Below are 13249 nucleotides of genomic sequence, written 5' to 3'. Positions count from 1 at the left end.
ACGTTATTTTTAATAAAGTTACATGGAAAATTGCTTGCCCGGATTCTTTTGTCGCACCCTGTACATTTGGTTAGCACAGTCAGAAGAAACATAGTTCTGTGATTAAAGTTATGCTTAATTGTTTTATAAGTAAGGAAAATAAATTCTTTGCTAAGGATATTAGTTTATTTATTTTCTTTCTTTTTTCTTTTTTTTTTTGCAAAAAGTACTACATGTTCTAATCTATAAGCAAATTATATTATCATACAAGAGAACTTACATTATCATATTAGACAGTATTTTAACATGGAAGGGATGGGGGGAGAAAATTGTATCAATTTAAGTATGAGAAATTTCTAATAACTTTTTGCTGAAAATTTCAATTGAAACCGAAAAGATGAAAAAAAAAATATTTTTTTTTCAATTTTTCCGAAGTGGAAATAAAATCCTTCGGAAAAAAACGTTATTGTGTCAGTTTTTTCCCGAAATTTTCCGAGTTCTCATCTCTAGTCAGAACACAGACCGAAACCATTGGAAATAAAAAAATACATCAGTAGTAATGAAAAAACCGAATTGGTCGTGCGGGCTAGCCCCAACAATATTTTATTTTAAAATTAAAAAAAAAAGTCTGCAAGCAATAGAAATTATTTAAAATTTTAAGTTTTGATTATCATGATTTTTCAGTAGACGTCGCGTTGTTTATTTTAAACGTTTCAGTGCTCCAAAAAATTTTAAATGCTGATTAAGAAGAGAAGGAGGGAGAGGTTGAGGGGGAAAAGAATGAGAGAGAGAGAGAGGGGGGAGGGGAGAAAAGGTATAGTGGAACACAGAAGCAAATGTAAACCATTCTTCCATTCCTTTTTTATAAGAGAATTAGAATCGAATTTTGTGACAGACGTCTTTGAGTCAAACAGTCGTCGACTGTCTTTGAGTTGACAGGCGTCGTTTTTATTTTCAGCATAAATTACTATTTTTCTTTTACTGGAATTCATACTTAATTCTCGTTTAACAAAATATCCATATGAAGAAAGAGCATTCTTTAACATTCAAATAAATATTAAAACCATCAGCTTTCTGGCAGATTTATGACTAATATATAACCGTATTTTTTCATTAACATTAAATACATTCAAAAAAAAAAAAAGTCTTTGGAAAAGGAAAAAAAAAAAGAGGAAAGACACACACACACACACACACACACACACAAAAAAAAAAAGACGTTGCTAAGAGTTGTCAAATTTGCATGGTAATACCTCGTATAAATACAATGACAGAATAAAAAATGGTTGACGCTAAAAAGCAATCGCAAAATTTTAAGTTCAGTTAGAATTCCCTTTTGAAGTACATAATTTTAAATGCTATTTTCTAAGTAAGCATTTGTTCGTTAAGTACATTAGCCCTTGAAATACAATTAAAGAAAAAAAAAGTTTCAAAGCAACCAAGTTCACAGTGATGATAAAATTCTTAATATTTGTTTTCTTAAATTAAACTTTTTGGAAAAGTAAAAAGCCTTAATGGTCATAAGAATCAGTTACATTACATTTGTGCTTTTTTTCGTTTTTTACCTGAACTATTTGCTTTTTATTTACTGAATTACTTAGAATGTAAGCAATAGAAAGCAATCTCTTCTTAAATGGAAGAGAAAAAAAGTCATTATTTAAAATTCTTTGATTTGTGTTATAATGCTTTACTATTTTTTACACTTCATCAGAAAACGCCACAAATTAACAGAATGCTGGCACCAAATAAAAAAAAACCCCTTTGATATGCCTTTTAAATTAATGAACGCTATAATACTTTTAATGGTGATTTACTTTTATTGATAACGTTTAGTACACATTAGATTGTAAGCATTCAATAGATATTAAGTGAAATAGATACATCTTCATTAATTTTGAAACTTCTTAGCAACGAACAAAAGCAAAATGACTGACCAGAATACTTTTTTTTTTCTGATGCGGAGGATAGGTCCCTATCCACTGTTTTGCGGTCCCTATTCACTGTTTTTCTCTGAACAGAAGATGGTGATTTTCTCTTATCTTTCGTTCAGAGGTATAAAGCACTGAGTCCAATTTCTAAAAGTAAGCTAGATACACGATAGCAACAGCACTTGCTAGCACATGCTGGTTTAGAGATAGAAGGACTTTAAACACACCTCCTGGAAACTTTTGTTTTTGTGGCATAGTACCCTTGACCTCCCAGGTACACATTTTTGTAGCAGAAAAATGATTCAAACTGTAAATGTATTTAAACGCGCACCTTAACCTACACTTGGAATACATGCAATATGTGAAATACACCGCCAGCTCAGTCATTTCCAGCCGATTACTGCAGTTTCGTGCTTATTAGCACTCATCAGCCCGGCATAGGAAAGTGAGAAGAGCTGGAGTTTCCATCTCCAGCTCAGTCGCTCTCCTATGCCGGGCTGATGAGTGCTAATAAGCACGAAACTGCCTTCCTCGACTGGAAATGACTGAGCTGGCGGTGTATTTCACGTATTTCTGCTTTAGCCCTGGCTAATGGGCGGTAATTTACTGAATATACATGCAATATGCCAGACAGCCCGGTTATCACATCCAGAGACTGCAGTTTCGTTCAGATTAGAACTAATCAGTCTGGATTAGTGAATAATCGAGCTGGGAGCACTGGGGGCAGATGTCATCTTACTGAAGCTGAGAGTGCCAACAAACTGGTGATAAGAACGAAACTGCAGTCTCTGGACGTGATAACCGGACTGTTAGGGATATTGCATGCAGTTCTGCCATAGCCCTGGCTTGGAGGAGGTAACATACTGCTAAATTACACCTGAAATGTTTTCTTGTCTGAAAACGGATCGTCCCGCAAGGCAAGATTGACTGCACTAGAAGTTAATTCATGTATTACGAATACAAATGCGACGACCAGCAACAGGCTCTGGGCCTGCTTACATAATTTGGAACCCCAATTTTAAGTTCCTCAAATATACGTTTTTCCCGTATTTAACGCTTTTTCATCAGGTGTCAGTTTTTCCATACACTAATAACGTTTTAACCCGGATGGAAAGTTTGTTATTTGTGAATTTTCGGCATTTTATGTTTAACATAAGAAGTAAGGGAAAAAATGTTGTAATATAAACAACATGGTTCCTTTTGTGTGTTTTTTTAAAACTAATCCACGCTGTTGAAAGTTAACCTATGAAAACAGAAATGCTACTGCTCCATCCGTAGCCGTCCTTATGGACTTTTCGCCTGCCAGTGAAGATGAGCAGACACAGCGTGTCACTTATTTCAATGTTGCGTTAAGGAGCTTACAAACGGTAAAAGACTATTTTCTTCCAGGAATTTATTCCAGGAAAAAAACTTACAAAGTATTTCAATTCTGAAAGATGCTGCATTTACTTTGAATCAGGGCTTGAAAATATCGAAAAGATTCGATATTTTGATATATATCGGATATTTTGATGCATTATTAAAATGATAAAAATATGCATTATTTGCTGCACAGTCATAAGACATTTTCTTTTTTTCTGATCAACGTTTAATATTAATTTAATTAGACACTTTGAATATGATTTAAAATTGTTACATTACTATTACTAATAATAATAATGAATATAAAAGAAAAAAAGAACATTATATATTACTTTGCTGCATTAATGATGTTTGTGTAATGATGCTGTATTTATGATGATGACATTTTATTTCTCTATAAATGTAGTGCATAACTTTTTGGTTATTTTTATAATAAATGAACAATATTACTATGATTAATACAATTTTTATATTCGAAATATGTAGTTGAAAAAATAAATATCGAAAATATCAAAATGTCATGACATTTTCAAAATATATATCGTGATATGTATCATGATATACATCAACTGATATATATCTGCGAAATTTCAACTAAAACGCCCGGATTCGCCACTAAATGTGCTAAAATAATGTAAAATGGTTCTATGTATTTCCTGTATATATATATATATATATATATATATATATATATATATATATATATATATATATATATACTAGCTTATTACCCGGCGTTGCCCGGGTGCTCCTCAATGCAACATATCGTTTAGATAATTAAATGGATTAGTTCTATCTAAATGACAGTAAAAAACTGCATTCACACCATTCTAGGCTCAAATTTTCAAAAGAATGTAAATAGCACAGAAAATTGAGCATTTACAGGAAAAATCGCATCAAGTAAAAACGAAACAGCATGAGGCAAGTTATCGGGGTTCTGTCAACGATATTCCTTGGTTCTGTCGTGTCCACTGGCACGTTGTCTGCGGTTGAATCAGACGGGCGGTACATATAATGTCTTAATGCAGAGACAAATGATTGTCTTGCATATCTTGTGGGATAACCTTTTGCGTGGTACTTCGAATACGAAAACCGTTGTGCTGCCTTTGACGGTTTTGTATACCTCAAGACATTAAAGCATGCTATAGTACTCTTCACATACATTTTATTCTGGAAAAAAAAATCTTGGAGTGTTTTCCTAGAAAGAGTCGTTAATAAATTCAATGGCTGTTATCAGTTACGAAAATATATAAAATATGCCACCCTTACAACATTTTCAGATATGAAAATCATCTTCAATGACCAAAAGCTAAACATATAGTCCACTGTACAGAAAATAAGGAATTCGGTCATTGTTATTAATAGCCGTTAACATTCCGTTTTACGGATAATTGGCGGTGTTTTTACTTTCAAGGTTTTACGTGTTAGGTAGACTCATTTTATAATTTTTTGTAAGTGTTCAGGAATGTAAGCACATTCCGTAGAAAACGTTCACTTAGTACAAATAACTTCACAAAATGTGTCTGTTTGCCCTTTCCGTGAAGATTTAGTAGCATGCCATGGAGTAATATTAGATAAGTGTAAATTGCATAAAAAGACGTACGTCAACTACATTTTTTCCCCTATATTTATGTCAAATTTCTATTTTCGTAGGTAAAAATGACAGTTAGATTGGTGTCTTGCAACGATTCAAAATTTGTCTGGATTGAAATTTTATTTCAAATTTTTAAAACCTCACACTTGCCGTAAATGTTGTACATGATAACTGAAATTGATGCAGGTAGTAAGAGCACTTATTTAAGTTTGCTGCTCTGAAGTATTCCTTTGAGAAAATCGAAATTTTAATTTGCAGAGGCACAGTCGTTATTAGGGGTAGGAATGGTTCCACAGAATAATAGTTGCCATAGAAACAGTCACAGTTATTATTTTAGGATACATAAAGCATTAAAAATGGAGTACGTGGACGCCAAATTATGGAACAAACTATATAAAACCCGTCAATTAAACTGCCTTGTAGAAAAAGAAATAGACGTGCACATTTTGGTCACTATCCGCGTCATTTTTTTAAAAATTATTTGCAGGCTATGAAATTAAAAGAAAGGAAAAAAAGTCTTGTTTCTACTTACAACTGTATAATATACAATTCTTTTGTTTATGTTTTACAAAAGCTTGTTGCTTATTCTTTTCCTCACATCCACAGCTTCAAAACGAATGAAATGTTATTTCCACGTTTAGAAACATAATCCAAATACTAAAAAATTAAATTATTCAAAATTTTCTAAATTTAACTCAAATTTTGCTCCTAAATACAATTCTTAGTCCCCCTTCCAGCAGCAAAATGAAATACATTTTTTTAATGAACCCAACCTTAAGCATGCAACGTAAAAATTATCTATATGGGAAATAGGTAAATTTCACATGCATTTAAAGTACTTAATTGCCTGCCCTTCTGACTTATTGATCGTGATACAGAACTTAAGTCTCACTGGAGATTTTAATTTCTTCAAGTTTAAAGAATGATGTATTGCGATTAGCGGATATACGTAAGATACAAATTGTTTTACTTTATCCCTCCACTGTAAACAGAGTTGCTTCTATAACACGTATGCGTATCCATTTTTATCTTACAGCATTTTTTCAATGACGGTTGAATTACTTAGTGGTAGTTACAAACAGTAATATTTTTCGATTGTTTACAACAAAAGTTATCGATCTGAGAGTCTTGTAACTGAAAATGGAGCTTTGCTCAACTAATTTCACGATGAAAACTAAAACGAAAAAACTTTATAATGTGGCGTAATATTTCATCATGCCTATTTCAGTAGCAATCTCTTCGTGTGAAAAGTTGTCTCATACCCGCTAACTGGTTTAAAATTATTGCTAGTCAGCGAAGATGTTCCTTCAGGTGTACTATTGCTTCGAGCTTTAGAGTAATATAAAGTTTAAACAACTAAGAAACTTGTTTACGTAAGAAATGGAGACATTTTATGCATTTTAAAAGTTTAAATTCATATTAATATTTCTTTACATTTTTCAAACTTTAAACGTTTACCCTTCTAAAACTATGAATTCTGTCGTATTAAACTTTCGTGTGGTTTCGAGTCTAAAGGTGCACAGCCTTTTATTCTACCACACATTAGCAATCCTAGTATGATAGTTTATGTACATATAATGAAACCCATGACTATCCCCCCCCCCTTGAAAGATAAATTCAATCTACGCTACTATGCGCAAAAATGATTATTTTACAATTCATTAGCCATATTAGTATTTTTACCTCTGATCTTTGATAACCTGGAGCGGTTTCTGTGAAACTTAGGTGAACTGAATTAGGTAAATCATGGAATAGTATAAATAACATATACATATCGATTTGTTTAAGGATAATACAATACTAAATTATATTTCCGATGCAATGATGTCGTTTTAGTATAAATTTAGTACTCTAATTGTAAAACTGTTGAAGGTTGTACTTCGATAATACCTATCTCATTTTGGTATTTTCTGTGGTGTTTATGTATAGAAAATAGTGATCAAAATTTCGTTTACTGTTACGGAATTATTAATTGAAATTGATTAGCCAAATGCGCAAGCAAATTGAAGAAGAACCACCGATGGTGATTTCAATGCATCCATGTGTCTTTGCAGGGTGCAATTTAATAACTACTGAAAGACAGCATTTCTTTTTCGTTCGGCTTTCTTGCCAAACATGCTATACGTTTGTCGCTGATCCATATTAACAGCCATTGTTGAGGATACTTTTTGTGTTGATTGCATTTAAAATATCTCCTGGTGGTTATATGTTGTTAACCAGTTTAATTTGCTTTGAACCAAGGTTCACAAATTCCGATATAGTTGAATCGAATTATTTAAAGATTTGACGCAAATCAAGGAATAGTATAAAGAAAATTTACAAATTGCAAATTGGTTTGATAAGGATCATCGAACATTAAATAAAATTTCTGTTGCAAGGAAATAGATGTGGTTTTAATAAAAGTAGTCTAATGCTGAAACAGTCGAAGATTGTACGTCAATATTGAATGCAACATTATTACCTTACTCATGTTTGTATTTTCCTGCTATTAACGGGATAAACATTGATCAAAAATTACACGAAGCCTTACTGTTGTGGATTTTATAATTAAACAATATTTAAAAATTATCATCAAACGGTAGCATTCAAACTAAGTAGCACCATGAGTAGCATCAATGGACCCCTGGGGCTTCGTAGGTCGCCGTTTAAGAAACGATGTACAGCATCATTTATTATACATACGGTTTTCTCGCCAAACATGCTTTAACGCTCATCACTAAACGGCATTGATGGCCATCGTTTAGGATACGTTTTGTGTTAATTGCACTTAAAATTGCTCCTGGTGGTTATATGTTAATATTTGCTTTGAACCAAGGTTCACAAATTCAATGATTAAAGACAATCTTTGAAGAAACTTCATCTAGGGCAGTTTTTTACGGGCTTTTCATTTAGACTAAATTCATAACTATACAAAAATTAGTTCGTGCAGAAAAGAGCAATTTCATGACTCAAAAAATGAAATTAGACCTCTTTGAGTGTTTTTTAAAATTCCAAAAACCCGCCTATATGAATTCCTGAGCAACAATTTACCTTTGTGCCAAATTTGGAAGAAATCAATACACACATACCCACATCCATCCATCCATTTATATATATATATATATATATATATATATATACGGCGTAATGATCTGATAATATAAAAAAAAAATCATACGAAAAAAAACCGCACAAAAACAGGTTTGAAAGCATTCAATAACCAATTTATACAAGGATTCATGTTTCGTAAAAATTGGAAAAAGTATTAAACAAATCTCTTTTTTCAGGTATGATGAATGTTAGTACTATATGTATTTCGGTTGATAACAGAAAATTACATACTTTTTATAGCACAAGAAAATATCTTTTAAAAGCAACTAATAAATCTTTCCTAACAGAAACCGAGCAATTAAGCATAAGTAATGCAAAAAGTTCCTTTTTTTACTCTTGTTTCTACAAAAACGTTAGATAATAGAAAAATCAAAAAATTTTCTTTGATCAAGAAGAAAAATAAAAGATAATTTAGTAAAACAACTTTCTCAAAATAGTTTGACGAGACAGCTCATTCAGGCTTTCCATTTTTTTACCGAGCAGTTTCAATGAAAATAAATTATATTCATTGAGTCAAGAACAATTTTGCTTTACTTAGTTGCTAATTCAATTATTTTTATAAATGAGTGTATTTTATGGAAAGTAGCAGTGAATCAAATTGGAACGCATCAAACAGAACGCTCTTTTTGAAAAAAATGTTTCTTTTTGAAATGTTTCTTTGAGCAATATTTGCGGCAGAATCATTTGAACAAAATCAAATTACACACGCTATTTGGTAATTAATCGAATTTAAGCATTAGCATCTGCTTAAAACAATTGCGTTTTTCTCCAAGAGTGCACAAGTGATGAAACGTAGAAAATTGAATTGAATATTTTTATTGTTATTCAAACGATGCTTCAACTTTCTCAAATGATGTGCGAATAATTCTTTTGTGCATGATATTTACGAGTCGATTATAATGATCATATTTTTGGGCTGGTTGCACTTGTATACTAAACCATTTTATAAATGATCTCAATTGAATAACAAGTGGCTTTGTTTAACTTTATTTTAAAGTAAACTCAATAAAATTTTTTGATGATAGTGCATTAATTTTATGGATACTTTGACTAGCATAAGGCAGGAATGCTCACCTGGGGAGGGAGGGGGAGATCATGGCCCAGACTGCGCCATTGAAATTGAAAAGAGGTTGAGGATTATCTTTCACTTTTTTTTGGGGGGGGGGGGAGATATTAATTTTTAAAGGGTCTTTGCGGTATCTAGGGTTTTCAACCTTGCTCTAAGGGGAGGGGGCACCCCGGCATAAGGGCATCCCTAGCATTAGTTTTCTCCAACATAAACTACTAAAAATAATAGTATAAACATCTAGCATCCAGCCCCTGGTATTCATTTAAATTTTGACGTCTTGAATTCAAATTGTGTTTTCACAATCACGAACCGCGTGAGAATCCTACTCGTCGGGTTTCTTGTTTCTACAAATGGAATGGAAGAAAAATGGAGCGGAAATTCGCATCCGTCATAGTATGACTGATGATTTTCGAGATTAGTAATGCGTTACATATCCATAAAAAAAGGTAATTAGGATGCGGTAATAAATATATAGTTTTGCACCCGTACACTTGTCATAAAGACTAGGGGAGAGTGTTGTACCTTGGAACACTTTTCATATTTTAACTTTTAACGTCAATTATTTGAATCCAATTTAAAATCAAAAAGTCACATTAAAATACCTCAACATGATGCTCCTGTGCAATATATTTTTTTAAAAATTCAGACAGCTTGAAAATAAAATATTGACAGCTATTTAAAGTAAATGTTCCAAGCTGTCCCAAGCTACAACATCCTTTTGTACTTTGGGACACACCCTGTTGTTCTATGGGAAGTCTTCATGATTCAGGAAACAGCCAAGTTCTTGAACCAATTTTGCACAAAAAAAAAAAAAAAAAAAAATCATGTTAGTGAATTACATTATGAATAATTAATTATGAATAATGATTTATGAATTATAATCTATAATTAAATGTGCTTAAAATATTACATAAGATTGGAACATTGTTTCATGTTCTTAAAAATATCTTAATTATTACGAACTATGCATATGTTGTACCTTGGAACGTGTCCTAAGGTACAAAATGTTTGGATGTCCAATTGTACAATCATCACGTAGTTTAAGAAAAACCAAAATAATGGTCAATCTAGATGCACTATCATTATTTTCTCATAAGCAAAATATTTAAAGTATTTCTCGTTTATAACAAATAAAATTCAGTTGATTAATGTAAAATGGCACATAATGTTTTTCTATTTCTTAAAATAAAGATATTATACTTCTTAAAAGGGTCATCTTTACTGTCTTTAGTTTTTTTCTATTTGATTTTTGCTTTCTATGTATTTTACGTAGTTTACGTTTTTTCAACCCAGCTCCTTGAGAAACGTAAAATCCGGTGTTTTTGGGGTTTCTTTCCAGATCATTTGAAAGCTCCGAGTTCAATACAGAAGGGAAAACTTTAATGTTGTCAGAAATTATGTGACCCGAAGTATCATATATTAATAAAAACAATTAATGTAATGTATGTTAAGTGTAAAACGGAAATTGATAAATTTAAAGTTAAACAAGTTGCAAAGTAATTTAATGTAATTTTGCATATTTTCTGACATTCCTTGTTTTCGTATCTTTATTTTTTTTTCTTAAATTACAATTTCTGTTTCCTTTTTAAGAATTATAAATTTTCTGATTTATTAATGATTGAGATTAGAATATTTACTACCACTACAACAATGATTGTATACAAAAACCATACAATAATGTCGTTATGAGCATAGTTATTGTTGTTAAAAATTTAATCCTACTGTCATTATTAAGAACAATCTCTCCGTCAGCCATGTGCGCAATCTCTCCAACCCTATGAAGACAGATAGCGCAAAAACGTCTTCTTGATTTTGTTACAACTGTGACACGACACTTAAGCGTAACAGCGAAATAGCAACGAAAATGCAGAAAATGCTGTTACAATTGTACGTGAATAGTTTATCAAAACATTGATACATTTTTTATTATTCTATTGAATTTTACGCAAACCGTTTAGCTTTGCCTTAACTATCTTGATATTTGTAATTGCTACACGTTAACATGCGATTACATAAATCCTTTTTGCGCCAGCATAAAAAAAAAAATGTTTAAGAGTGGAACTGAGATTGCTTAGATTAGAGAATGGGAATTTCTTCTTTACATGTTAGTGGAATTTACAGTTACATGAATAGTACATATACTTTTCCTCTCTCAATTAAGCTTTGCATTTGATTCAACCCTCACCCCCAAATTTTTTGTCGGTTAATTCTTTTGGGAGAAGAAATATTTCATGGAGAACATGCAAGATAATTATTGTAGTTTAATTACTTGCACTATCTTATACAATTAGTTTCATATTCATTGAATAATTCGATCACAAATGAAGGGGGCCACTGCAGAAACGGCCATAGTCCAATCTTCGAATAAAACGGAAATGTAAGTTTACTTACTATGCTTAATAATTTTTTTAAAGCACTTTTGATAAAATTGTATTTAATTCTAAATATTAGATATGTTAAAACGAACATTTGTTTTCGAATAAATAAAACGTAAAACATAGATTTCTTCAAAAAGTGGAGTTAGGTTGCTTTTCCAAGGTACACTTTAAATGTTTTAATCAGTAAAACGGAGAAAAGCCTTAAAGTAATTTTTACAAATTTTCGTTCACAATATACTTTTTGATGGACCAAACTATGGTACAAGACCTTTCTCTTCTACCGATAAAAAAATGACCAAATTCTAAAATTATGCTTTGCCCCCCCCCCCCCTTAAAAGCCGTACGGTGTGAATTTATGTCTTCCTCCTGTTTGAAGTGGTTAAAAATAAGTGTAAGGAAAGGGGTTACTCTATCTTTCTATCTTACTAGATACAGTAGAACCTCAATTAACGAAAGTGATGGGGACTGAACCATCTTCGGTTAGATAAAAATACCAGATAAAAGAGGATGACTGTAGAAACTTTTAAATCTGGAGTGAATCATGTGAACATTCACAAAAGTATTTCTAAATGTAAGAATTTTAATTTGAGTTATAAAATTATAAACAACACATTTTTGTCAGAAAATGCAATAGAAATTTAGCAAGTCGTGGTACAGTAATATTTAATTTGTACATTAGTGATGTGTCTTCATTGTACATTAATGATGTGTGTTTCTCTACATTAATGATGTGTTGTTAACTATACATGTTTTGTTCTTCAACTTTAAACGTTAATGCGTGGTAAAAAATAATTTTAGATTTGATTTCTTTCAAACTTAATATCATTTTATAAAATAGGCTCGTTGACCGTGTTTCAAATATTTACCAATTAAAAGTAATAATACTCAAGAAAGACTGATGTTGGTTAAACGAGATTCCGGATCAAGAAGTGCCGGATAATCGAAGCTCTACTGTACTAGTATTAAATATACTTACTTGATTGGGTAGGCAGAGAACATAATGGAACACAACAGCAAGGAATGCAGAGACGTGGAGATACATCTGGGAAATTCTTTCCTCGAAATGACACCAGTTGATTCGGCGGAAAATGGGAAGAACAGAGTAGCGGCCGACGAATTTTATACGGGGCGCCTCCATCGGAGGCTGTTTGATGCCCACCGTTCTAGGAATTTCGGCGAATCAGGGTTCAAAGAGCTCAGACACGCCTCTTTTGGCTTATGACGTTTCACGTGACGTTCGCCGCAAAACTTTTTTTTTTTTAATGATTTGAGAAATTTCCGGAAGTTATGATTCCGAAGATGGATTAAAATTGGAAAATGAGCTTTTTAGGGCAAACTAAATTATGTGGTTAAGTTGCTGTAATAGAAATGGTGAGATTCCAGTCAAGGTCAGCAACGGTATATATTTTTTATTATGGGATTAAATAAGTGGTTTCTAAATCGTCTATACTAGTTTCTATCCCCACACAGAAATTGTTTTAGTCATCTCCTTTCAGTTTTTGTAATAATCAAATTTCATAAATGCTATTACTTATGTTATTGTAATTTATTTAATGGGATTAAAAAAAACAAAACAATAATGTATTTTTATTCACCAAAACACATTCGTTTATTATTGTATTGTAACATGAGAACTTAGTTTTACTATGTTTTACAAATCTTACAAGATTACAGAAAAAAGATCTTAAAAAAATATATTATTGGAATATCCTTGCAATTTGAGTGCCACGGAGGGGTTGTTCTTGAGAGAAAATCTGCTCTATCCGTGGTATTATTGAAAACATATCGTGGCGCGAAAATACAAATATTAGTATAGCGATGACGTTTTTCTGGTACTTATTTTCCGACA

The 13249-nt window shown here is 31.9% G+C and overlaps 1 protein-coding gene across 1 annotated transcript in view; it reads right to left on the bottom strand.

Annotated features, from left to right (window-relative positions):
• LOC129217242 (uncharacterized) overlaps nucleotides 1-12500 on the bottom strand; it is a 75011-nt gene extending 62511 nt beyond the window's left edge. Inside the window, exon 1 of the mRNA XM_054851516.1 lies at nucleotides 12377-12500. Coding sequence (XP_054707491.1) covers nucleotides 12377-12442 — 66 coding nt within the window. The 5' untranslated portion in view covers nucleotides 12443-12500. The remainder of the gene's footprint in view (nucleotides 1-12376) is intronic.
• Nucleotides 12501-13249: the final 749 nt, after the last annotated feature.

This window comes from Uloborus diversus, chromosome 2 (genome assembly GCF_026930045.1).
Source record: "Uloborus diversus isolate 005 chromosome 2, Udiv.v.3.1, whole genome shotgun sequence".
Taxonomy (NCBI): domain Eukaryota; kingdom Metazoa; phylum Arthropoda; class Arachnida; order Araneae; family Uloboridae; genus Uloborus; species Uloborus diversus.
Note: the sequence above shows the minus strand (reverse complement) of the source record. Positions and strands in the feature narration are given on the sequence as shown.